Source organism: Populus trichocarpa, chromosome 8 (genome assembly GCF_000002775.5).
Source record: "Populus trichocarpa isolate Nisqually-1 chromosome 8, P.trichocarpa_v4.1, whole genome shotgun sequence".
In the NCBI taxonomy this organism is placed as follows: Eukaryota; Viridiplantae; Streptophyta; class Magnoliopsida; order Malpighiales; family Salicaceae; genus Populus; species Populus trichocarpa.
Window position 1 is genome coordinate 9,194,410 of NC_037292.2, and position 26,537 is coordinate 9,220,946.

General features: G+C 35.0%; 3 protein-coding genes and 1 pseudogene across 4 annotated transcripts; 2 read left to right on the top strand and 2 right to left on the bottom strand.

Annotated features, from left to right (window-relative positions):
- Positions 1 to 325: 325 nt before the first annotated feature.
- On the bottom strand, positions 326 to 6,836 carry LOC7471430 (vacuolar fusion protein CCZ1 homolog B). Of its 2 annotated transcripts, XM_002312439.4 has the most exons (10): positions 6,416 to 6,836; positions 6,219 to 6,312; positions 5,935 to 6,118; positions 5,782 to 5,820; positions 5,561 to 5,670; positions 4,705 to 4,800; positions 4,070 to 4,525; positions 2,498 to 2,653; positions 1,165 to 1,394; positions 326 to 680 (listed from the first exon to the last, which is right to left on the bottom strand). In XM_002312439.4, exons 1-10 carry the CDS (start codon positions 6,598 to 6,600, stop codon positions 650 to 652), a joined length of 1,581 nt encoding a protein of 526 aa, XP_002312475.3. In that variant the 5' UTR covers positions 6,601 to 6,836; the 3' UTR covers positions 326 to 649. The 2 variants fall into 2 exon arrangements, with proteins under 2 accessions (XP_002312475.3, XP_024463667.1); XM_024607899.2 differs by lacking the exon at positions 5,782 to 5,820 and having other exon boundaries at positions 6,416 to 6,811.
- Positions 6,837 to 8,625: 1,789 nt separating this feature from the next.
- Positions 8,626 to 13,157, top strand: LOC7457816 (cyclin-SDS-like; annotated as a pseudogene).
- Positions 13,158 to 14,745: 1,588 nt separating this feature from the next.
- On the top strand, positions 14,746 to 17,441 carry LOC7471431 (PHD finger protein At2g01810). The gene is made up of 3 exons (XM_002311503.4): positions 14,746 to 15,237; positions 15,409 to 15,652; positions 15,748 to 17,441. Exons 1-3 carry the CDS (start codon positions 14,916 to 14,918, stop codon positions 17,168 to 17,170), a joined length of 1,989 nt encoding a protein of 662 aa, XP_002311539.3. The 5' UTR covers positions 14,746 to 14,915; the 3' UTR covers positions 17,171 to 17,441.
- A 4,753-nt stretch (positions 17,442 to 22,194) lies between these two features.
- Positions 22,195 to 23,889, bottom strand: LOC7471432 (protein RGF1 INDUCIBLE TRANSCRIPTION FACTOR 1). The gene is made up of 4 exons (XM_002312440.4): positions 23,627 to 23,889; positions 23,081 to 23,341; positions 22,680 to 22,838; positions 22,195 to 22,524 (listed from the first exon to the last, which is right to left on the bottom strand). The coding sequence occupies exons 1-4, from the start codon at positions 23,627 to 23,629 to the stop codon at positions 22,279 to 22,281; spliced, it is 669 nt and encodes a 222-aa protein (XP_002312476.4). The 5' UTR covers positions 23,630 to 23,889; the 3' UTR covers positions 22,195 to 22,278.
- Positions 23,890 to 26,537: the final 2,648 nt, after the last annotated feature.

The window sequence follows — 26,537 nt, forward strand, 5'->3', positions numbered from 1 at the left end:
TACCGAAGGCAATGGAGTCCCTAGTGGGTGTGGGGTTGGGGAATTAGCATGTGCGATTTAAACCCAAATCGGTCACTCCATCGTGGGGAATTTAACAAGGAGGGCCTTAGATTTAAGCCCCTGACAAATTTGCCCTAGAGAGGAGTGTTGAGGCGGCGCCGCTTCCATCCTGCTAGCGTCTCACGGCTGCTGGATTTCTCGCCTTCCCTCTTTTCGCCAATTCCTTGGTTTACTTCCTTCGAGGCATGCGTGGGGATAGAATATGAGACTAGCCCGATATTAGTATTTTGATTAACGCAACAAGAAACGCACACCAAGCAAGCGGTGACCAACAATATCAACTTTTATTTCAGTAAGAATTATTACATAGATGAGCTGACCTCCCAGAGCCACTGCTCCAGAACTAGCTAGCAAAGGCACCCTGAATAGATGATGATCGAATCCTAATATCAAAATGTATGGATTAGCCATAGCATTATACAGACAGCGGATACAATCTTCTGTTTTGAACCCAGTTGTTAAGAAAATACAAAGGGTCCTTTACATGAGAAGCAGAGATGGAAGAAACAAAACAATCGGTGGTGCTCGTACATTCATCACTCTTTCTAATTATGTGATAATAGATAAATATACAGCCAGCACATTTTCCCTAATCCAAAGAAAAAGCGCCACCACAATACCTGCATAAATCACAAATAAATAAATACCACAGAAAAATATGAAATTTAGAAACAGGTGAAATAAATCTGCCAATCATCAGCTAATAAATAAAGATCGATCTATTATCCAAATATGTTCTTCCTGACATAGAAAAGGAAAAGGAAAGTCAATTATTTAGCCAAGGATAGATAGTTAAACATTAAGAGCATGTATGAACAGAACTGCTACTATTTAGCCAGAGGATAGATTCAGTAAATCAAGTCAAGTTGTGAGACATTAATTGGAATCCAAACTAGTCCAGTCCACAATACTACTTCTTTCAACATTTATTTTTAATTTTTAGTTTTTTGCTTTGGCCCTCAAAGTTATATAGTGAAAAAGGAAAACACTAATAATGGTAAGCTGGGAGTTATATGCTCATCAGACTAGTTCCAGTGCTAAAGGTGATGTTGAGATAAAATATAAATGATGATGATAATGCAATCACTTTAAAAAATGGGCTACCTGTCGCTGAACCTCTCAAAGGCATCAGAAGCATAAAGAAGTGTTTCATTGGCCCTTTCCAGAACCATATAAAGCTCCTTCCCTCTAGTAGTACGAGCAATAACCCAAGCATTGTTTTTCGCTCTAATGCATATTTCCAAATCTTTGTCACGATCTGCATTATCCCATTTTGATCTACTCTTCTCCAAATCTACCTCTTCTCTAAGCTTACTCATGGCAAGCAACGATTCCTGTGATAATACAACATGAAAAAAATTCAACATCAACAGCTCCCTCAATTAATAAAACAATGTCAAACTTCTAAATAAAGCCACCAAGTGCCATGACTTAGCATTCTTTTGATTGACCAACCAAAGTTTGAAGACAGATATCTCATATATGATTAATGTTGTGTAAGGAACTAGAAGTAACTCTCAATTGGCATTAAGCACTATTAGTTAACCGTTGACTTGACATACTATCCAGTTAACATTATTAATTTCAGTTAGTTTTAAGCTATTAGCTCAGATCTGATTCTATCAAGATATTCACCAATTCTTTTTTCGTTTCTTTGGTTTTTTTTTTCTTGGTTCTGCTTCTGTACTACTCCAATAAGATATGAAGTTTTTAAAAACAAGGTCTGTAGCTATGGGACAAAGACAACTTTACTATATGAGCAGAAACACTGCAGGGCGATGCAGGTACTACTGCTACTAGCTTCAGGCAGACAATTACTTGACAACTTGATTGGCTCATCTTTTCGTTTTTCACTTATTTGATTAATTGGTAAGATATTGACCAAAGACTCAAACGATCCCAGCTTATTCATCTGTCTACCAGTCAGAAATGAAAGTGGTAAAAAAAAACAAATCCTGCTGCACAACCCATATACAAAAAACAATTCACAATAATATATTTTCTGCTTGAACCCAGACATTGGACAATGGACATGTTGAGCATGTTATTTGTCAGTGTTCAGCCTTTTGACAACAATGAAGCTTTAATGCCAAGATTATAGCAATATTAGATAACCAGTATTATCCTTCATATAAATAAGCCCAGCATATTTGCAGAGACATCAATCAACTAAGTGCATCAAAATTTACTCATTCTTGAATTCATCGAACAACACAATACTCTTTTTTAGAGTAATCAGCCTTCTGTTATGCACATTTTGGTACACACTGTTCCTCCTTTAAAACCTAAGCACCAAAGTTTCACATGTTTTGCTTTATCACTATAATGATACCTCAAAAGGCAAGTAGTAAAAAATTGAGCAGAGTAAGTTGACATGTCCAGCTCATGTAAACCAGATAAGTACTATTCAATGAAGCTAAAACAAAGGGTTCTTTACCTTTGCTAGGGTTGTAACCTTTGCTGGAGGAGAAGCCCTGGATACATTTCTATCATCATCAATGAGTAGATAACGGTACCCACTGACATGATAAGCATTCTCACCACCCCATCCTTTTGATAGTTTCTCTTCAACTTTTAAAATCTTAAGTGATGCCTACACATTCAGCAAGAAATAATATGACATTTTGTAAATGCATATGATATAACTCCAATACATCAATGTCATTTTTCAATGAGAAGGCTAAAATTGAGAGCATTAAGTAGAATTTCAATCAAACCCAGCCAGGAGATCCTGACACTAGAAACAAAATTTCATGCAAGCTCAAATAAAAGGTGAGGTCAGTAATAAAAGCATAAACAATGAACAAATTAGAGTTAATGAGAAGGATTCCACATGACCGTCAACTATTTCATTAAGTGAGAGCTTAGAAAGGGTGCTATACTAAAATCAAGTGTTAGTTCACCAACATCATCCAAAGGGAATTGAGCAACAATATTTGTGATTAAAATTAACCAGAACATAGTAGATATTTTTGTTTCAGCTCTTGGAGGGGTATGAGGCAAACATTCTTTCTTCTTTCTCGATATAATACCAACATCCCAGTAAGTTATTAACAAATTGACTCTTCTAAGTCTTCTCAGAATATTTTCAACATGATTTTCAGCATCAAGACACACAAGCATCAAGTTGTTTCTCAACCTGAGGTCACTTGGGGTCTTGGGCATATTGAGCTAAGGCTTGGTTGTGGGTGGTGAATCCTCTATAAATCAGTGCTTCTGTGGCATTCGTTTCAACAGATGTGATGAACAAATGCAATGAAATGAAACTAGCAGGATATTTGTATATTATGTTTGCAAGACCCTCTGTGTAGTAGGACAAGTAATTTTCCACAGAAATCACATGCATAGGGAAACACCCTCAATCCTCACTTATTACACATTTTAGTTTCCAGCCAAGACAGGATATTTGCATGATAGAACACCAAGCACTCCTATTCAAATTATGGCACCTACACAATTGCTACATAAAAGAATAGGAAAAAAATGTTATGCATCTATGCACAGCAGACTCAAACAGTTCTTTCTCCTGTATTAAAAGAATATGTTTCCTGCAAATTTACAGTTAAATTGATACAAGTAGTGTCTTCACAAAATAATTTTGTTCCTCCGATTTCACAAAAGTGTGCAACATAAGCCTATTCTCAGATGTGATATGAGCAGCAAGATCGAATGAAACAACTCTTGTTAATCACCTTGGAAAGCAACTTTTGGTTATGTGCACCACTAAACCTTTGCACATAAAACAGAATGAGATGAGATCAGTAGAATCTATGCATTTGTTTGTTGAGTATGTAGCAGATAATAAAGATAAGAATAATCTATGGCAACAGATATAGTTACATGGAGAAAACCATATTATACAAACTGCTGACATTCTCTACCTGCTAAAAACCTATCAGGATTGGTGAAGTGCAACATACAAACAAAATGAAAAATATTGATGACAGGAGAAAATAGACAGAAGAAGATCAATAGCATTACACAATTCAATTACTACGTAGTCACTTACATTTTCAAGAACCTGCTGCTTGACCAGGGAGACACCTTGCTCCCCATTAAGAATGGAGGACAAAGGAACCAGGAGGATTAAGGTAAGGCTTTTATACTGGTAAGCACAGAGATACATTCTTTCCCCGGTCTGCTGAAGCCAAATTGTTGGGGTGGAAGGAATCAAACTACCAGTCTCCGTTCCCCAAATATCAGTGACCAGAAAACCATCCTTCCCTTTAGACCACCTGTTGTGCTGTAAGGGCCTTTTAACATGATAACTGTTATCTTGACTAGGAGAAGTAGCATGCAATTGATGGAATTGATCAGAAACAGAGACAGTGGCAAAGGTAGGCCCTACAACAACATGAGAAGGAGTACTTCCTCTGCGTAGATAGGACCATGAACTTACTCCAGATGACAAAGCACGAGGTGACAACCTTTGAACTGCATACGCAAATAAATTTATGGTGTCATCCTGGCAAAAATAACGTGATGAAGGTTGTCAGCATTTGATCAAAATTATCATCAGAAGTCTGTCACTGACATTTATTTAATTCTTGAAAACCAAATAAGGTTTGAAGAGTATAAATAGCAGCATGCAGTATAAATTAAGAAGCTAGAAAGATCAAATGGGCCTTGGAGATCAAACCATACAGGTGAAAGCGTCGTGGACACAAGCAAGTCTTGAAACAAGATCAGTGAATAGCAATGTGTGGCCCCAGCACCAGACTCAAGTACCCTCACAAGTGACTGCCAATATGAGAGGAATTCATCAGAGTTCATACCGCGAACATCATTCAACAGAGAGGCCAACAATGATGTGTTTCTCAACCTATCAAGTAATGGAGGGGTTGGAAGCATAAAAGCACGCTTGATTCTAAAGTTTACTCAATACTTGTTGGGTATGGACGTCTACACGTGTTAAACATTTGTCACACCTAGAACCTTGGAGCTGCACGAACAATGACAAATATCGCAAATGTATTTTTTTTTCAGAATAAAGAAAAGGCTCGATTAAATATTTGAACACATTTTTATTATACTTCGAAATTGTCATGATTTTGATACATAAACAACACTTATTCCCCCTTATTTAGTAAGTGTAGCTTTACTTGAACTTCTCACAAATAAAAGTTGAATGGTCAGAAACATGAAAATTGTAATATCTGTATTCTGATGTTTTCATGACAGAAAATTCCAGTTTGGAGCATATAATTAAATAAGGGTAGAGCAAACAGAAAGCGATACACATAGCACGAACAGTGGAACTACCATGGACACTTCCAACAAAAAGGCAGCTAGAGAGGAAAGCGTTGGTACTAGTTAGTGTTATATGTAAAATACAATGGGGAAACAATTGATCACAGCATTTTCTATGACGAGGTTTGATCTATTTTTATCCACAGGGCTACAATAGCATGTTAAATCCCACTAGGTCCAAGCGCATTTGTGGAAAAATGTCAAGGAGATTCATGTTTATGATCGCCTGAAAGTATTTGTAGAGACAAACCTGAACCTCAATAGCTGCCTCCCTCCCGACAGTCAGCATCTGTACAGTTCCACATTCCTTCAAACAATCACGAAATGATGGTAATTGAATTTTCTTCCCGACAAGGAAATCTGTCCCAAAGATAAAAGTTACATGTAAGGTATGAGATACGGCAACTTCAGCAATACTTTGGTAGCTCAAATCCAATGGAAGCCTTTTGAAACAGCAACTTTAGCATTTACCCCAGCAGCAGTAATCCAATGGAGACCGCTTTTGACATGCTGACAATTAGTGACTTACAATGAAATACTTTTCACCCAACCACAATTAAAAAAGAACAAAACAAAAGTTGGATCTACTGCAATTCCAGCCTACACAATAGCACAGAGCCTTACCACTTAGATAATCCATGACAAAAGGGTAGAGATGAGCTCGAATCTGTCCTCCACTAGGATCTTTCTCAAGCATTTCTCTTACAGGCCCATAAAACATCATAAAAAGAGAATGAATTTCCTTGAGAACTTCTCGCAATGCCTCGACCCGCCATATTGCTTCTGCTTCCTTACTTTTCTCCACTACCTACAGCAAGGTTAGGCACCCAAGTGAAGTGATTAAGTAAAATGCATTCAAACATGAAAACAACCCATGTTTTTAGAGAACAACCCATGATTGCACAGACCATGACCATCCAGATATCGGGCTCTGCCTCGTAAAAAACATGAGAATGCCTCTCTGCTTCTATCACCTCACAAGCTGCCTCTGGAGAGAAAATTCTGCATAATAATTCTTGATGAGCTATCTATTTATTGTAATTGATGAGATTTTTAGTCTGCCTCTAGAGGGAATAGGGCGTAATTAATTAGTAAGAAACCAAACCTGGTAAAAGTGATGAGTCCTTCACTGAGTCCGATGACAGAGAGTTGGGTTGAAAAGGGTAAATCAGCAGGAAAGAAGAACAAGATCTTGTCTAGTTCCTGCCCTTCTTGCTGTCCTCTTCTCAAATCAAATATGCACAATTCCATCCCTTCGCTTCCTCCGCTGTTTGCAGATGCCATTCCCATTAGTTTCTAATACACTAATCAACTCACTGCCTTTTCCTTGCCTTAGGTTGGGACGAATCACATGGGATTTTAATATTGATTTTTTCTCTGAATTCATCAAATTAACAAGGACAAATTTCGAATGGTAGGTGAAGGTATACTTTTTTCAGTAAACCACAATTTAGTCCCTGTATCTTTGTCAAACAGATTATTGATCCCTTTAGTCCCCAAAGTTTCATTCCCACTTATAACTACTCTGTGTGCGAATTCTCCATTACTCTGATCCCAGGACGCACCTTTTCCTAATAAATGTTTCAATTCTCCCATGTTATAATCTTTTTCTTTTCTTTATCTTGGCCATGAGAGTTGCTCGAAGCTAGCGTGTTGTTTTAACAAATTTAGCAATCAAAACATGTCATAATCTATGCTAAAAGTTTAGCAATCAAAGAGCATAAAAGTCCGTACGTAGATGTTGATTTATAAAATACTTTTTAAAATATATTAAAATAATACTTTTTTAATACAAAAACTAAATTGGATGTTTTGATATCAAGTTATTAAAATAATTTTAAAATAAAAAAAATTAATATAAAACAAAAACTAAATTAATTTTTTAAAAAATACAATTGGATTTTAATACAAAAACTAAAAAGAAAATTAAGTGTGAAAAAAATTATTATCAAAAAATAATAAATCATTCGAAAACATTATCGGTAATTAGCAATCCTTAATACGAGTCCTGTATCATTATCCAAGTACTTGAATCTAAAAACCAGGCTAGTCTCTTTAGCGAATTTTAAACCTAAATCCAACAATAAAAAATACATACACACCTGATTAACTTAAGTCCAGGTTCGATTAACCTAAACATACTCAATACTTATATACAACCCTTCACGTGTGATATAAAAAATTTTAAATGAACAATTCAGTCTTAAATAATGTTCAAAATCAAGCACAATATTCATAAAAATAAATAAATTCATAGGACATGATGATAACATTAATAGTATCTTTAAAGCTTAAAAAAAATCTTTATCACGTCATAATAAAAAAGGCTTATTTAATACTTTAAGATGTTTGAGAATATAAATATAGTTGTTTTTTTAAGTATTTTTTTACTTGAAAATATATTAATTATATATATATATATAAACTATTTTTAATATTAATAAATCAAAATGATATGAAAACACCAAAAAAATATTAATTTAAAAAAATAATTTTTTTTAATTTTTCAAAAATATTTTTAAAACACAAAAACAAATAGGTCCTTATTATATAAAAAAAAACTTAGTTTTTATACATAAAAATTGATTCCAGAACCGATGATATTTTTATAATAATACCTCAATATATAATCATACAAAATGAAATAATAAAATATTTTAAATAGTCATACATATTTATATAGTTGTTTTATATTTAAATATATTAATAAGAACGAGAGTATATATAAAAAAAATCACCTTTTATTTTTAACGTAACTATTGAGCATGAAGAATTGTAAAATATAAAGGAATTATATGTGCGTGTTCTGGTTAGGTTCAATTTAATTAACTAGATTCACAAGTTTACAGGATTGGTGCAAACCGACCTCTTTATAAGTTATAGAACTCCTGAGTCCTGAGACGTGGGCTCAGCCATGAGCGAAAGACCTGGTTACGTGTGAACAGCCAATTAACTTGGACCCACCCTATCATGCATATGTGAACGGTCCTGATCAATCCTCATCAGAAAGAAAACCGCGATCTGATCGGGCACCATGAACCTGCTCTAAGCTGTGGGCCCACAGTAAAAAGCCTCTCCTCCCACGTACTCCATCACCAACGTCCATAACCGCCTTCCTCAACTCCTCAGTCTACCCTACCGTACCTATAACAAACTCTCACTCTCTCCTTCTCAGTTCTCATTTTCAGTATCCAATAATAACAGAATTTGAAAAGAACAAACTCTCTCTTACGCTATTCAATTTTTTTTTAAATAAAGCTAAAACCGAGCAGCAGCAGAGTGAATCAAAATATCGAGCGAGAACCACCGTGCATCATGAAGAAGCAGCGAGGCAAACGTCAATTCCAAGTCCGCTCTCAGATCTCACCAATTTTACTCTCTGATAATCCCACTCGCAATAAGAACTCTTGTGGTTTCAACCTCTTGCTTTCACTTCTGCGATGAAGTTTCTCACGCTTCAAGCAGAGTTGTAGTTGAATAGAATCTGATCAGGAAGAGAAAGCTCGAAGGCTCACCGTTTCGGAGGATCACAAGACCATACTTCAAGCACAAAGAGAGAGAGAGGAGAGCATGTGAAGTAGAAGTGAGCGGGTCTTCCTGTGTGGAGGAGTCTAACAATAGTATCAAAGAAATTCAAGAGTCAATTACGCCTCTAACTGTTCCTCTCCTCACCAAAATTTAAATTCGAGGAAAATCTCCTTGGAGACCAAATAAGAAGACGCCGTTTCTGTGGCTTCAGGTGTGGAGTCTTGCTTATCACATTAACCGACGAACGACAAACAGAGATACAGAGCTCTGTGAGATTTCCAAAAACGATGCAGTTTCTGTCAATGAGTGTGTTGTAGAGCAGCAGAAGAATCCAAACTGCTTGGGAGTCCGGGAAAATGATGACCTGGCTTGTAAGGAGGAGTTGTACAAGGACGACGTCATTTCGGATTGCTCGTCTTGTCAGGAAACGGCGTTCTCGGAGCTGCAACCTGAGGTATTCCCGAAGAAGTATTAGTCGGACGACCTCGATTTCTCTGATTATTATACACGGTCGATTTTCTTCGAATCTGGAAGTAATTTTTCTGAGAAGTCCGTTGGCGATTCGGTTCCTTCGCAGATTTCCTCTCTGTTGCTCCAGCTTAGGCAGCAATTGTCGCGGTCGAGTTTACCTCTAGAAACTCGAAAATCATCAGCGCTCCTCGAATCATATCAAGAGAAGCCCATTGTAAGTTTCTGAATTAACAATTACTATATATTGTTTTCGCTAAATTTTGCTGTGTTTTAGTGCGCTTTGTTTTTTAATTTGTTTATTTTTTGGACTTTCAATTTGTTTTTATTGCTCAAGTTTGCGAGATTGGAAGATGAGGAACACGAGGAGAGCTACAAGAGATTGAGGAGAGAGAAGGCAAATGTTTTTGCACGACTACCCTGAACTGTACTGTGCCACCACGGAGCACGCGCGGCGATCTCACTCTCCAGCAATGGTCGCAGATTGTACACTGGATTATTGAGGGAAGTCTTATAGTTAGTCGCCGTACGTAGTGCGGCGATTTTGCGACAGTTCGCGGTTTTTTTTTTTTTTAATTGAGGTAAGTTTTTTATGGTTAATCGCCGTAGTGCCTGATGCTCCTCTAATTAAATGGTAATCACTAAGGTTAAAAAGAAAAATGGAGACCACTTGTTTAATTAGTGTCTGTTGCTTTGATTGAGCAGCAATTGACAAAAAAAGAGTTCTAGCTGGAGACTATAGTGGCCGTTTGGGAGTGGGGTTGCGGGTGAGGTTCACCCGCAGCCACACATAACAGCATTTGGTTAAGAAAAATAACATGCGTCTTGCTGGTAGGACCCACTAAAATCAGAGATTGGACCGCAGGTTTTGAGAAGCAGCATTTTGCTGCTTCTCGTGGTGGGAAAGGAACTTCAACAGTGGAGCATGTGAACAGTGGAGCCATGCTCCACTGCACACTGTTCACTAAGTGAACAGTTTTTTTTTTTTAAAACCAGCACTCAAAGTTTTTTTTCCCCGAAAAACTAGTACAGTTAATTAATTGCACTCGCATTGTTCACATGAACGTGAACAATATTTTTTTTTAAAAAAAAATTAGTTTAAGGTGAATTAAATTTAATTGTACTATAATCTCAATTTTATTCATGATAATATTTTACCTAATTTTATTACATGCAGGATAAATCATGGAAACTGTAGTTATTGCCGAATGAATTTTGTACGTAATGAAATTGTTGATTTTTTTTAAAAAAATTATGTTTTACTCGAAAAGCTATTATTTAATATTATTTAATAACACTACATAAATTAGAAGGATATCGCATAATGACGTAGCATTTGTGAAATTTGATCGCAATTCCAATTATGTTCTTGCCGGGTCTGGCCCAGTTAAAAAAAATTCAGTTTTTATTTTTATTTTTATTGTGTTCTATTCAAAAAATTAGAAGGAGATCGCTTGATGACGTAACAAAAAATTTAGTTTTTGTTGTTACGCGCTTAAGAAATCATGAAAAATATAGTCCTTGTCGGATATATTTCATACGTGATGGAATTGTGAATAGTTTAATGGAACAATAAAAAATATTTTATAATATTTTATATAAAGTATTATTTATTTCATGATGTAATAGGAGTAATTAATTCTACAATATTTAAATTTAAAACCATCAATATTAATATATATTTTTTAAAATTATTTTATAACCTCAATTTCAAAAGCATTTTTAACCAAACATATTAAACTACTTTTTCTTCGACCTCAATTTCAACCACAGTTTTAACCAAATATCTATTTTTTCAAACCAACCTCAACTAAAAGTATTTTTTAATTATAAAACAATTTTTTTCAAATCACAACCACAACAGCTACCGCAATACCAAACATTCGGCTCTTGGAGTTAGCCTTCTGGACCGTTTCCTAACAAAAGGGTTCTTCAAGAACAAAAGACACCTTCGAATTTTCGGTATAGGTTGTCTCATTAGCCACCAGAATTGAAGAAAATCAGCCCTATAACTGGTAAATATCCCTGCCTCGATGCACTAGATTGGTCAAGGAGTAAATTAAGAAACGTGCCTTTCTTAGATGCATAATCCTTTCCTTTCAGTATTTTACGCAATGGCTTGCATTTACATGGAATTGTTAAACAGTGACTGGGAGCCTGAATAAAAATGAGTAGAGGACAACTTGTTAATCATCGTATAAAACAGATTACAAGTCAACGCTGTGGGGTTATTGTTGATGGACTCTTGAGCTAGCAGAGGAAAAGAAAACTGTTGTCAACTTGCCGCTCCCATATCTAGGGCTCAAATTAACTTCAACACACTAGTTGAACTATAACTTAATACCATAAATTTTGCAAGTACTAGCACTTTCCTATAGCACTCTCCGGTTCGTTCTTTTTCATGGTCACATAATCTGTCTTATTGTCAAAGCTAGCTGTCTATCACTTCAAAACTGAAGATAATATTATATCTAGCTGAAGTTCCCTCTGCAGGTCGATGAGAGTTCCACTGACGTTTAATTATGGGAGTTACAGTGTCAGGCAAGAGAAATTCTACATTGGAAACAACATGTACAGCAGATGTGAAGTGGTGCATGGCCATGGAATGGCTGGTGCAGGAGGCCCTTACCTTCCCAATGTTTTTTGCCCACCATCCACAACTTCATGTGGTAACTCCTTTCCCTTCTCCGCATGCTTTGTACTTGATGGTAGTAAGATTCGTATATTGTCTTGGACATGAGCAGTGAGCACAATTAGTTTTCTTTCATATCACCTGTAGTTTAGGATGTCTGATACAATTTTGTCCTTTTCCCATGCTGAATATTAGGTTCTACATGAAAGCTATTAAAGAGGGCCAGATACTTGGCAGTGCTGGCGCTGTCAGACCATGAGCAACTTACGCATGGGCCCTCAACAGCTACGTTGTCATTCTCGCTTCTCTAGAAAGCAATGAAATTGTATCCTGTGGACAAGTTTTTGAGGTATAAATATTTGCAACACAAACTTACTGTGCCCGATTAGCAAAAAAGAACGATTTGGGGTGTTAATGGGTCGAGGTACTGTTGCATATTTCACTTTATGTTTTGGACATGATTGGTGATACCGTGATATGATATAATTCAGTGAAGTATCTGGAAAACCTATGTTGCTTCGGACCTTTTGTTTTGCCTTAGAGTACCCTGTGTCCGACGTTGGACACTTGAGCATGGGTTTGACAGTTGGACACTCCAATTACATGGAAAAATGAACGATGTCTTATAAAAAAAATAGGCGAGTGACATGGGAATGGAAGTTGGACACCGTACCCGTGTGGGATATGGATTCCGAATTCAAGTAACATACCTGAAAACTGCAAATAATATACTCTTAGGTTCTGATTAGTCAATTCTATTTTACAGGTTCATGTTAGAACAAACGAAAATGACCTACACGAGTGCATAAAGGTATGGAAATAAAGATTTTTCCTAAAACAGTGATACTTTTCTAGGAAGGTGCTGCTGTTCTTTCTGATGATGATACATTTACTTTCATATTTCTAAAAGCTAGTACTGCCCTTTGTGTTGATTTTGATTATCTTGTTAATTTAGTTCGAATTATTTGACAATGGTAGTAACAGGGACTGGAGTGGTTGCTGCAGTATATAAGCTCGCAGTCTAGCAGGAGAAGGAATGAAGGATCGTAAGATCCCCTTTTGTACACTGACATTCTTTTCTCACACGCATCGTTGGGAACTGTAGATGAATATCTTTATAAAGCCTGATAATAATAGGTGACACTAATCTGATTCTCTTACAAATCACCAGTACATGCTCTTACCAAACTGTTCATAATATAAAATGACAGGTTCTGCATTCAAGGAGCTGCCTCGTGTAAATTCAAAGACATAATATTCCATGCATTTTTCTGTTTGTTCTATTCAAAGCAATGATAGGATTATTCAGACAGTAGCTTGTTATCTCCAATGCCATTTTGTTGTTTTAGCAGGCAACTCCGTGCCATATATTTGTTCCTGTGCCTAGCTAGTACTATAACAGTGAAAAAACTGGTCTCGGAATCCCATGGATGCAAGTCAACATATGTTTTTACTCTTCGTAGTTCTACAGGACTGTTCTTCTGATGTTTCTTGGTCTAGAATTAGCTCTATATAAATGGTCTAGAAGAAGGATTTCAAACCCGAGATGAGCTTCTGGAGGCAAGAAGGCACACAGACGACTAAATCCAATGCCAGCCATGAATCCATTACCTGTAAGCTATACCTTTATTTTTGCGCTAACTTGTTGATCTAAGGTTCTGTCCCCCTACCCCGAGGCTCGTTTTAGCATCTACTCCTTTTGTCATCCTCTGAAACACAAAAAATAGATACCCTCTGGCTTCATTTGCGAATGACATAAAGGAAAAATAAAACATCGAACGCAACAATTTCAAACAAAATGCCAACGAAATTTGTCCAAGCGCAGTATCGCATAGGAACGGAGTCCGAGATTTACACAAATGGGAAACTACGGGTAATACACACAGAAAATAAAATCAAGTGTGTTTTGAAGATGCCCTTATCACTCTATATTTGCTACCTGCTGGATCGATTGGAACCCTTGGAGGCTCTCCTGCTGGAGGCTCACCATGATGGACCTGTGCTGAGTTCCTGTCGCTGACAGGAATTTCCATTTTTTCCTCTTCAGCTTTTTCAACATGTTACATTTATCTGAGATTTCGAATGGTTTGGTTTGTGTCAACAAAAGAGTTGCTCCAAGCCACACTGACACACTCATATGCCAAGAAGGGCAAAATCATAAATTTGAAAAATCCTACTCCCTCTCACACCATGTTTGGGAGGAAAAAATTGGGCCAAGAAAGAAAGGGGGCTGAAGATGTTTGTTTTTTAATCCGCTTATTTGGACGACGGTGGGGAATGAAAGCAAGAAGAAAAGAAAACATAAATAGTAGAAAAGAAGTAGTAGAAAATAATTTTTTTAAAATAAAATTACCATTATATCCTTGTTCTATAGCTAAAATGACATTTATAAATGATAAATTTGTCATTTTAGTAAGTTTTCCTTCCCACTTTCTCTCTCCAAATTGAAAAGAATGATTTACGTGGTATATGAGAGATTCTCTCTCATCATTTTCCTCTCTTTTCATGGATGGGTACATTCCATTAAAAAAAAGAAGAAGGAAACTCCAAATCACAAATAAACCTCACCTTTTGCTTACACGAACGGTTCGTTTGGGATTGGATATCAAACAATATTTTTTAAAAAATTAAAATTATTTTTTTATATATTTAAATAATTTTAATATACTAATATAAAAAATATTTTAAAAATATTAATTTAATATATTTTTAAATAAAAAATATTTTACAAAAACAAAACACTAAAAAAACCATAACAACAAAGAGAAACAAAAGGTCGGTCAGTCACTCCACCTCACCCTCATTATGACCAAAACGCCACTTCGTAACCAACAAACTCTCCCTCGTCACAAAGGGCTATCACAGTCAAATCACCATTCAAGAATCAAAACCGCCTCTCCTCCAGGAACCCACCCAAAATCCATTTTCCTCAAACACAAAACACAACCTCTCCCTCTCTCCCTCCCAAACAAAACAAATGGCCATCACAACCACCATATTTGAAGCTTGCAGCAAGAAACGAAAAGGAAGCCCTCTCATTTCCACTTTCAACAACTCTTGTAGTCCTCCTCGTCCACCACCACCACCCATGCCCCTTCATTCCGGCCCTTTCAGAGATAACATTAGAGAATTCCTCAAACATTGCGCTGAGATTGAAGACTATACTGTTTGTCACAATCCCGTTTGGTGTGCTTTGCTCTTGAGTGACTCCACCGGCGTCGTTTTCCCTCTCTACGTTCTTGAAGAGAACATTCACTCTTCTCACCCTCGCCCACTTTGTGATCGCTGCAGATGCATTGGTATATAGTAAACTGCTGCTTCTTCTTCTTTTAATATTCTAAATTTGGGTTTTGAATTAAGTTCTTTAGTTCTTGTCTGATATGTTTCTTCTTAAAAAATTGGAGTAGTATCATGTGGTCTGATTAATTAATTAATTTTCTACATTTTTTTTTTGGTTTTTATTTTTGAAGGTTGGAGTCACCATTTTGTGTCAAAAAGAAGGTATCATCTGATAATTCCAAAGGACGATCAATGGAACAAACCTCTAAACAAAGAATCTCTTGAGAAAAACAATCATCTCTTGCATGGTCTCATTCACTGCAATGGCTTTGGTCATCTCCTATGCATCAATGGAATTGAAGCCAACTCAAAATTCCTCCATGGGAAAGAACTCATGAATCTCTGGGATCATCTCTGCTCAATTCTCCAAACCCGGTATCTAATCTAACATAACATTTGCGAGTTCTATTTTATTTGCATTATATTTTCTTTTTTTCCCTTTTCATTTTTTTTTTTTTGTTCTTGTTCAGTGAAATTTCAGTGGAAGACCTGTCAAAGAAAGCCGGAAGCATGGACCTTAGGTTGCTTCATGGAGTTGCTTATGGGCGTACATGGTTTGGAAAATGGGGTTACAATTTCAGCCGTGGAAGCTTTGGGGTTACACAGCAGAAATATGAGAGAGCTATTCAAATCCTCAGCTCACTAGACGTCAGTAAGATTATTCATGACTTCATCAACAAAAGGCAAGGAGAATTGGTTAAAAGAATCATTAATATTTATAGGGATGCTAGTGAGACACGGTTGGTTACCATTAGTGATTTGTTTCAATTCATGCTTGCTCTGAACTCCACTCCCCTAATCCGAAGGAAAATAGCCTTGACATTGGCTGCTATTCCATCAAAATCATCAACACACTCAGCCCAACAACCAGAAACTTGTTTATTTAAGGATCCAAACCACCATAGTTCCTTTTCTTTTATTGCTAAATTCGATGAGAGTAGATGGCCTGCGAGAAGATTGGATGATGTAGTCAGAGTGGTACTTACTACTTTGGAAGCTAATGGATCCAAAATGGATCGGCAAACCTTGCGTGATGCTGTTAGACAACACATTGGTGACACTGGTTTGATTGACTTTGTTATAAAAAACATCGATAAGGTTGCGGTGGAAAATCGATTCATTCATCGTGTTGTCAACCCAGTTACCAGAAAGTTAGTAATCTCACTTCAAGATGTTGTTCATGAAGGGAAAAGTGAAAAGAAAATGGAGTCCCACGCTGATATTCCAGCTCTAGAACCAGGATTAGATGTTAACAAGGATTTGCATTTTTTGTACAATTATGTTTTATTGGGCTACCCCGATTCTCATTCAGTTACCCTAGCAATCAGAGCAATCTTGGATAGCAAGCATTTTGCCAAACAGTGGCAATTTAAGGGCAATAATGATCATGAGGATTCATTTCTAGGGCTTGTTCTCCGGCTTAGGCCAAGTTACAATGAATTGGTGAAAGAGTTGACACGGCCATTGCCACCAGGTGAACTTCTGGTGGTCCCACAGTATGCTACTGTTGATGAGCTCAAATTGATGGTGCAGTGTGCCTTAAGGGATACATATTATGTAATGGACAAGTTTGCTGTGAAGGATGTACAGATAGGTAAAATAGAGGAAAAGGAGTACCAGGATGGGGTAATGTGCGAAGTGGAGCAAGGTGTGCAGGTTTGGGTTAGGGGGTGTGGGCTAGACTTGGATACAAAACTGAGGTATCAAGGTGGTGCTGATGATTGGACAGTGGATTGTGGGTGTGGGGCTAAAGATGATGATGGGGAGAGGATGGTGGCCTGTGATGTTTGCCATGTGTGGCAACATAGAAGGTGCAACAGCATTAAGGATAATGAAGCTGCCCCTCGTATGTTTGTATGTTGTAGGTGCAAAAATGGTAGGAAGAAGTATTGACTTGGTTTTCCATTTCCAGTTTTGATGAGTAGTTGTGAGTCTAAAACTGTAAAGGAATGGGAGAACAGGCTGACACTTGATAGTATAGCTCAGTGAAAGGTTTTTATTTTCTTATTTTATTTTTTGTTGTGAAAAAATGATAAATAGAGAAGCTGTGCATCTGAATAAGGCAATGCTTCCGGTATAAATTCCTCTTGATTTTTGTGTAAATATTAACTCTTGGCACTGATGATAAGAAACGTTTGTCATAAGCATTTTCAACATACCAATTTATCTTCTCTTGTTCTTCTTTTTTTGGTTGTTGTTGTTGTTGTTGTTATAAAGAGAGTCAAATTCGAGAGCTTCGGAGATGGGAGATATCAGTGCCTTAGTGCGACTGAGCGAGGCACACTGCCATCAGTGATTATTGATGTCAGGTTATCAGTAAGAAGTTACCGGGTCAGATGACAACAAAACAAAAGAGAGAGATGATTGCCCGCCCGGTCTCGGATCTCGGGTCAAGTCCACATCAGAGCTCAATGGATCAAAACGACCATCCAACATTTTCTTCTCTGTATATATATTAGAACAACAAATATAAGAGAGATCCTTGAAAAAAATAAAAAAATAAAGATTAGGAGTATCAATGGATGCACAAACCCAGAGATAAATCAATGCCCAGCTCCTTAGAAAGACCATTTTAGCTCCTTTCTCCCTTGATGCCAAATTTTTCTCTCCCGAGCGCGCGCACAGACGGGGAGATGCTATATTTTGGTCAGTTGGACGAGAAGCTAAGACTAAAGGGTATTTACATATCCTTCCCTCCGATTCCAATGAGCAGCGCCGTCAAGCCCTTTCATCTGGTTACTGCTGCTTCAAAGAGTGCACGGTGTCGTGGCAGACGCGAGCAAGAAAGATTTCGTTTTTAAAAATTCTACTTGGTGAGTAGAAAGAATTCCTTCAAGATTCTGATGATCACCAACGCCATATGGGTTAGTAGAATCGGGGATTTACTTGCCCTTATGGCTTACGTAGTAAGTGAGTGTGTTTGGTATTACGGTAGCGGTTGTGGTTGTGGTTTAAAAAAAGTTATTTTATAAAAAGTACTTTTAGTTGAGGCTGGTTTGAAAAAATAGGTGTTTGGTTAAAACTATGGTTGAAATTGAGGTTGAAGAAAAAGTAATTTTAATGTGTTTGGTTAAGAATGCTTTTGAAATTGAGGTTATAAAATAATTTTAAAAAATATATATTAATATTGATGGTTTTTAATTTAAATATTATGGATTTAACTATTACTATTACATCATGAAATAAACCACACTTTATATAAAAAAAATAACTTTAACAAAAAACTATCTACAATTTCATTACGTACAAAATTCATCCGACAAGAACTACAAAATTAGGTAAAATATTATCAAAAATAAAATTAAGATTACAGTACGAGTAAATTTAATTCACCTTAAACTAATTTTTTTAAAAAAAGTTGTTGTTCACGTTTACGTGAACAGTGCAAGTGAAATTAATTAAGTGTACTGGTTAAAAAAAAACCTTGTTCACTGAACAGTGGAGGCATGCCTCCACTGTTTAAAAAAAAAAATGTTCAGTGAACAGTGGAGCCATGCTCCACTGTTCACTACAGTAGCATCATTTCACCGCGTATAAAGCAGGCAGGAGCTGCTTCTCATTTTCTCGCGTTTCAAACGCTGCAGCACGTGGGATCCAGTGAACAGTAACTCGCGTTCATGTGTTACCAAACAGCTTGTAGCTTCAAATCGCAGGAAACGTGGACGCCACCATGTTGCCAAACGGTTTCAAAAGCTAACGGGTTGAAGCCTGTGAATCCCGACAATGGGTTAACCAGCTGAAAGTGAAGTGGAAAGCCTTTGGTTTGGTATGATGATATACTATACCGCTCGTACATTGGTATGAGATATAGATACGATACATCGTACAAATACTATTTACGGTATGATATATTATGAATACATTGATAAATTATAATTTCTATATCTTGTTATTTAAAAATAGATAATTAATAAGCATTTCATGGAATACAATCAACTGATTTTAAGAAATAAAAAGTTTATAAATTAAGTAGAAATGTCACATTCACTCAAATAATTCAATTTGATTTTTTAATAACATCCACACGCCCCCACAATTTGTGAATGACTTTTATTATATATAAAAATCATAAAAAAAACACCCTATTTTCTCTATCTTAGAAATGATTGATTTATATCCATCAAGTATCCAAGTATTAAATATAAATATAAATATATTTTTAAACTAACACTAAATATCTAAAATAATATTTTATTTTTCAATAATTCAATATATATTTGAGAAGTATTTGAAATACATGAAAAAAATAGCATGTCACATATTGTATTGAATATGAATATTAGGGAGTTTCATTTGAGATAAAAAAAACAATCAAACTAAATTTTTTTAGAAAATAAAAATTAAATCAAATCAAATTAAAAATTAGTTTCACTGAACCGATAGAGATTTTTTAAGGTTCCATGCTTCATACATAGAGGATATACTATTTTTTTTTAATTTTTGCTATTAAATAGAAATAAAGAAACTTATTTACTTGTTATATTTTGTTTTTTTTTAAAAGGTAAAATAAAAAACCCGGTGGCATTTTTTTAAATTATTCTGTTTGGATTGGAAAAACTTTCACAATGTATTGTTTTCAAACAAACAACAAAACAAATTCCTTTAAAAATTTTGAAGAAAAAAAAAGAACGAAATTAATGACACTCCCCAAAAGCATCGCTCTTGCACTTTACATTGAGGCTCCTGCCACCCATGATGAATGTACGTATTCATGGTATTTTTTTATAATTAAGTTAAGTTTTTTTATTGATTAATTTTTTTAATAACAAATAAATACATAAAAGTTTAAAAAATAATTTTAAAAAATTTATTTTTCAGCGCACAAACAAAACCGTAGAATAAGTTTATAATGATGAATGTACGCATCCTCACCAATTCGTGATCTATAAGCACTTTCATTTTTCCCGGCCATAACCTAAAACCCTATACATTGCCGCCGGTCAAAAGAAACCACAGTATTTGTTTTCATGACACCCAGGAACAAAAGACGGTCATTGCATCAGTTCAAACTTCAAAAGCTCGTCACAATAAACTCTCCAAAATGACACCCTATTTTTTTTTTTTTTTTACAAGCTGAACACAAAGCCCATTGCTTTTCTGAAACAAGCTGAATAGAAAATCCACGAGTACGGCATGGAGGCACAGTGAGATGCCTGCCCAAGAAAAAACGGGAAAACCATCCATGTGCAACATGCTCATAGATGTAGCTATTTAGTTATTTCATGGCTTAGCCACTGATTATGAACTATTGTGGCGGCCCTTTTTGTCTGCCACCTTCCATAAGATAACAGTATTTAACAAAACATTGTTCCCATGATGTAAGGAGAGGGCCCCGACTGGACAAATCGGACAGCAACTAAAGACCAAGCTGCAAACTCCATATTTACCAATTTCGACAGAGATTGAGACAAACCTCTCGATAAACATGACGGGCTAACACATTAGAGAAAAAGAGAAGAAAAGGCAAACACATGCATGCCAACCAATTTAGAAACATTCCCATAAAAAACAGAGTCCCCAAGTGGAATCAAATCATAATCACGCATACATACAGCTAAATATTTACCACTCTTGCGATGAGGAATATCCCATTTTACATAGAATTAAAAATACTAGGCGGTGGTCCAGTGGTAAGAACTTGGGATCAAGAGGTTTGCTTCCTTTGTGGTCTCAGATTCAAGCCCTGTGGTTGCTCATATGATGGTCACTGGAGGCTTACATGGTCGTTAACTTCAGGGTCTGTGAGATTAGTCGAGGTGCGCGCAAGCTGGCCCGGACACCTACGTTAAACTAAAAAAAAAAAATACTACTGGCAAAAATAACAACACAACTAAGTTCTAGGCCGTTTGTTTGTAAAGAATTAGTTTTCTTTTAAAAAATAATTTTTTTGAAAAGTAAATTCCAAGAAAGTAAATTATTTTTCAATATTTGATAGTTTCGTGAAAAATAAGTTGGAAAATAATTTGCAGTATTTGATTATGTTATGAAAAATAAGCTGCAAAATAACTTATTAATATATTTTTTTTTAAATTTATTAAAATAATAAGAAACAAATCTTACAAATTAAAAAGTTGAATGAGAATGGAATTGAACAAAAACTAATTTCATAAATTATCTCAAATAAAATAAATAATAATTAAAATAATAGAGATCAAATATAACAAATAAAAAAAATTAAAATATGATGAAATTAAAATAATAATAATTACAATTTTATAAATTATTTTAAATAAAATAAGTAACAATAAAAAAAATAAGGACCAAATTTGATAGATAAAAAATTTCAATTTAAAAAATAATAAGAGAAAAGTAAATAACAATTATAAAAATAAGAACCAAAGTTAATATAAAAATCAAATTAAATCAAATTTTAAGGAAAGAATTTGTAAAAAAATATTCAAACAAAATATATAGTAATAAAAAGTTTAAGGATTAAATTTGACATAATTAGTAAATAATATGATATTTTTAAATTTTTCACAACTTCTAAAAAGTGTTTTCTGTCCTAAAATAAAAAAAATATTTTCCTAGAAATCAAGCCAAATTTTTCTTTAACATAAAATTATTTTTATTAACCAAAAAATATTTTCTATTAATCAACTTTTCTAATAACAAATAAATAAATAAAATTTAAAAAATAATTTCTCAAAAACTACTTTTCATAAACAATCCCACCTAGCAAAACCATTTAGACTCTTCAGCGTAGATTCAGATGCAAAGCTCATCATCTCCATTATTATTTATTTCTAAATACCACGCACACAAACAAGCTATACAGCCTCGAGTGATTTTTTTCTTGTTGTGGGCTCTCCATCTCAACTAACCCACCTTTTATCTCCGAATGGGGGCCACCTAGGAGTGATATGTTCTTAAAGGCTATTTGTGGATTATTATTATTATTATTAAGTACCTTAATATGAACCATAAATGTATCATATATATATATATATATATAAAATCTGGGAAAGAAGAAAAAGAAAAGAACATGGTTATTGTTTTGACTAACATAGTGGCGCCCTCCGAGGGACGCCTTTTCTCTTGTGCAATTGTCTTCTTGGTTTCAAAGCTGAATTCATCCAGCCTTGAGTATCCTCAGACATATCAGTCAAGGAAAGTGACGATTCGTTCTCACTTGAATGCTTTTCTGCATTGGGGTTTTCCTTCCAGGAAAGGTTGGTAAATTCCTGAATTGATAAGGAGATGATTTCATGGCTTTGATCTTTAAGCTCCACTGAAACAGCTGAAACCTGAAAATACAATCAGAAATCACCGTGAGGGGTATTTCTTTGCGATCCTGAGCAAGCAAGGTGCCAGTCCTTCGATTCGAATGAAAATATTGTTGGAATAGAAGAAACATAAAGCAATAAAATGATGCCGATACTATAAAGTTAATCCTGGTTACCTTGCATGCAATGGAGCAGAAACGATTGGGAACATCTTGCAGATATCTTGCACATGCTTCACAAGAAGCACCGAACTTTGCTTTCGTGGATGGTCTTGCATCTTTAGACTGAGGCCGTGGTTTCAGATGAATAGCCTTTTCACCGTTGATCTTATAGGTCTGCCGAATCAAATTAGTTTTCCTTCAGAAACCATAATCAGTCATTTGCAAATAAAATTCTATCAAAAGGGGGGATGAAAGAATGGCAGGATTGAGAGATAAGAAAAACAGAAAAAGATTAACAATCTGATAAATTTAATCCCATTAAAGACTTCTATACATATCAGAAATCTTTACTCTCTAACTCTTTATCAAGAAAGATACATAATTCAATCACAACTATTAATAAATAAATAAAAAACCTGAATTTTAGAGCAATCTAGATGTTTTTGAATCTCTTGAAGGCGAACAACATCATGGTAAACATATTTGCAGATCTGGAGTTGTCTATGAAGGCAATGAGACTCCATACAATGTCGACAACACCCAACACTGCAATCCATACAGAACACGTTTTTCTCGTTCTTTCTACGTTCTTGATGGTTGCTGCAAGAATCAAAGAAATCGCTATGGAGAAGAGTAGTGAGCCAATCCGTGTTTTTTACATAAATTTTGCAGCCTACCTGCAACAATAAAGAACATCAAAGATTATTTATTGTAATTCAATTCAACAACTGAGCAATCCCAATAATTCAAATCACAAATTGATAAGATAAAAAAAGATGTCAATTAAATCAAATTGCCTGGAATTAATTCCAACCAACAAAAACAGACATCCGAGTTTCTTAAATTTCTCTCTACTGAGAAACAAGCAAACAGTCCAAGAGTCTAAAATTGCTGAAAAACCAATCAAACTGAGTGAAAGAAGTAGCAACAATTAAAACTGATCCAAGACAAAGAATTCATACCATTTCTTATGGTTTGAGATAGAACTGTACTGTTGTTGACAGGCGGTTCAATTCAGTGAAAACCAAGAATTTTGCAAACAGATGTTGTGAAAAAGAAAAGAGCAAAAGAAGAGAAAAGAGAGAAGGGAAAGCATAAGGAATATGAAAGGTTTATGTTGATATAAGGCATGCACAAGATAAATTAAGAAAGAAAGAGAGAGAGAGAGAGAGAGAGCATAAAAGGAAAGAGAAATCGTTGTGAATGTTGTTTACTGCTCTACTCAGCACATCAGTGGCCTACCAGCGGCGGGAACGTAATGTACAATATCTCTCTATTATGGAAAATACTAAAAAAAAAAAAAAAAAAACATAGAATTTTCTACAGACGGAACTATAAAAGAACAAGAGTTAACTCTGTTGTGGAGTCCTGAGATGGCACTGAGCTTGCCCATGCCCATTTATTCTTGCCATAGAAAATAAAATAAAATGATACAAAATAGTGTAGTGTATTATGATGATCACTTTCATAATCCTTTCACTGTCCCATTTATTTCATGCTACGCTCTCTGAATTGGAGAGAGTTTAATTCTCTTCTTTAATGTAATCAGAACAGTCAATTCTCTTCAATATTAGTCTACTCTTAGTGAATCTTTCCATCTTCCCTGCGAAATTCATCGACAACGGATATTTTCAAAGCTTTGTACTAATGAAAACTGGGTATATCTTATTCCTTGTTCTCATTTTTTTATTATTATTTAAAATGATTTTTTTTAATGTATTTTAAAGCTAAAAATATTTTTAAAAACAACAAACAAATACAAGGGTTTTGATATATATTTTTTTGAAAAATATAATTTGTGAAAAAGCACCATCACGTCATTGTTTGTTTTTATTATTATTATTAATGTTACGAGTTTTCTTTTCTCTACTCGTGAAAAGATCGTCGTGAGGTGGAAAAGAAATCTTGGGGATTTGACAAAAAGAGATTTGGTTTTATTGAGCCTCACTTTGATCCAATAAGTCAGCCTTTTCGAAATTGCAAGTCATAATTTATCCTCAATCATGGAAATGTGAATGCCGATATTGTCCTTTGAATTGTGGCAGAAAAGAGACAATAAACTACAGAGACAGCCTTGACTTTAAGGGCCATAACGAGGGTCTTTATATGTAAAGGTAATTAAATGAAAAAGGTACAGAGAAAGGAATTCCTGTATTCGCTCCGAAATTTGTTAAACATACACAGCCTGTTTTGCAGTGTGGTCAGTGCTGTACTCTGCGTGTTTTTTAATGTTTTGTGTTCCAAAATATATTAATATAGATTTTTTTATTTTCTTTTTATTTTTAATACGAGTAAATAAAAAATATTAATTTGATTTTTTTTTTAAAGTAAAAACGATTTTTAATCGAAAAGGCAGCTGGCAGCTTCAATTTATCATTATCGTTTTTTCACTCACATTTGTCACCATGCATTCCTTCGAGGAAATCACCTTTCTTTTTTTTCTTCTTGAAAAAGTTAATATATATGAGTGGTTGGATGTATAATAGTTATCCCAACACTTTTTTATTTTTTATTTTTATTCTTCATATTTGTTCAAAAATCCAATTACTCGCTGATCTGATAATAAAAAAATATTATAAAAATATATATTAAAAAATTACATCTTTTCTGGTGTTTTTAAAATATATATCTCTAACTAATTTGATAATAACAAAAACAAATTATTATAAAAATATTTAAAAAACTGCATGTTTTTCTCAATCCGGTGTTTTTGAAAAATATATCCAAAAGTTTCCCAATAAAATCTTTCTTGATGTATCAGTTATAAATGGTTTTGTATATGTCCTGGAAAATTTGACTGTTCTTTTAATTAATTGGTGATGTGTACTCCTAGTCGTCTAGACTTATTTTATTTGCATGTGCTGCCTAGAAAAAGTAAAATCCACCGTCTCCGACCCAAACCACCACCCAAGCAATCTTGACCTCTCCAGGATTAAGACAGGACTATAATATGAAGCTTTGCAAGGTAGAAATCATTCCCCAGATCAGTCAAAACAGTACTACTAGCTAGGCAGCCCTTTGGAACACTTGAAGAAGATAGTGGTAGCTGAAGGGTTTGCTTAGCACATACAACAGCAGACAAACGAAATCCCCTTTCCGCTTAGAATATTACCTTATCCTGATTTAATCGGAAATCGGGTTTTATACAGAGCAGGGGAGGAGTTTCAGAACATTTTAAAACTGTCTGCCAGTGATTTGGTCTCCACTGAGCTTTGGCTCGACAACAAGGTATCTCCATGGATAATCCTGTATGTCATTTCTCATTGGATTTTTCATTCAAATAGAGATTTTGAAATGGATCGATTCTGCATGAACTCGATGAAAGGCCTGGACAATCCGGGACTTGGTTCCCTTATCTTTCTACTCCTGGCAAATTTACTGTACTGAAATTTCAAATAGAATATTTCTTAACTTTAATATTCTACAGGAGCTCATAATTAGTACATACATTAATTATATACTATTCTTGAAAAAACATTATCAAAGATATATCAGTTCAAATGGCGATTCACCTGCTGGTTAAATCAATGACAAAGAATTATCAGTTGAGCCGATGAATAACGCTGAATTATCATAATCTAGTTTCTATATTATCATAAGTTTAGATTTATTCAGGGTCCATAAAACATTTTATTTCAGAGTAACTGATATCTTAAATTATTTTTCTTTTAATTTTCCTGTTATTTCTTATTGAATTTGATTTGATTTATATTCTCTTAAACTTCTTTTTTTACGTGGCCATTAACTTAATTATACAGTAACTTCAATATTACATCGATTTTTATAATAATAATAATAAAAAAAAAAGTCATCATGAACTCCTTTTGCGTCCATATGTCTTGTCAAGGAAGATACGTGTGGCTTTCTTTGCTT

What these genes read in the sequence shown, in the direction of transcription:
- LOC7471430 (XM_002312439.4), bottom strand. Translation starts at nt 6,600, where the DNA reads ATGGGAATGGCATCTGCAAACAGCGGAGGAAGCGAAGGGATGGAATTG. An exon ending in TGTCATGGATTATCTAAGTG is followed by an intron (nt 5,821 to 5,934) that starts GTAAGGCTCTGT and finishes ACTAATTGTCAG; the next exon opens with CATGTCAAAAGCGGTCTCCA. An exon ending in AGCAGCAGGTTCTTGAAAAT is followed by an intron (nt 2,654 to 4,069) that starts GTAAGTGACTAC and finishes CTGAATGTGTAG; the next exon opens with GCATCACTTAAGATTTTAAA.
- LOC7471431 (XM_002311503.4), top strand. Translation starts at nt 14,916, where the DNA reads ATGGCCATCACAACCACCATATTTGAAGCTTGCAGCAAGAAACGAAAA. An exon ending in TGATCGCTGCAGATGCATTG is followed by an intron (nt 15,238 to 15,408) that starts GTATATAGTAAA and finishes TTATTTTTGAAG; the next exon opens with GTTGGAGTCACCATTTTGTG. An exon ending in TGCTCAATTCTCCAAACCCG is followed by an intron (nt 15,653 to 15,747) that starts GTATCTAATCTA and finishes GTTCTTGTTCAG; the next exon opens with TGAAATTTCAGTGGAAGACC.
- LOC7471432 (XM_002312440.4), bottom strand. An exon ending in TAGATTGCTCTAAAATTCAG is followed by an intron (nt 22,839 to 23,080) that starts GTTTTTTATTTA and finishes TTGATTCGGCAG; the next exon opens with ACCTATAAGATCAACGGTGA. An exon ending in TCTGCTCCATTGCATGCAAG is followed by an intron (nt 22,525 to 22,679) that starts GTAACCAGGATT and finishes TTGTATTTTCAG; the next exon opens with GTTTCAGCTGTTTCAGTGGA.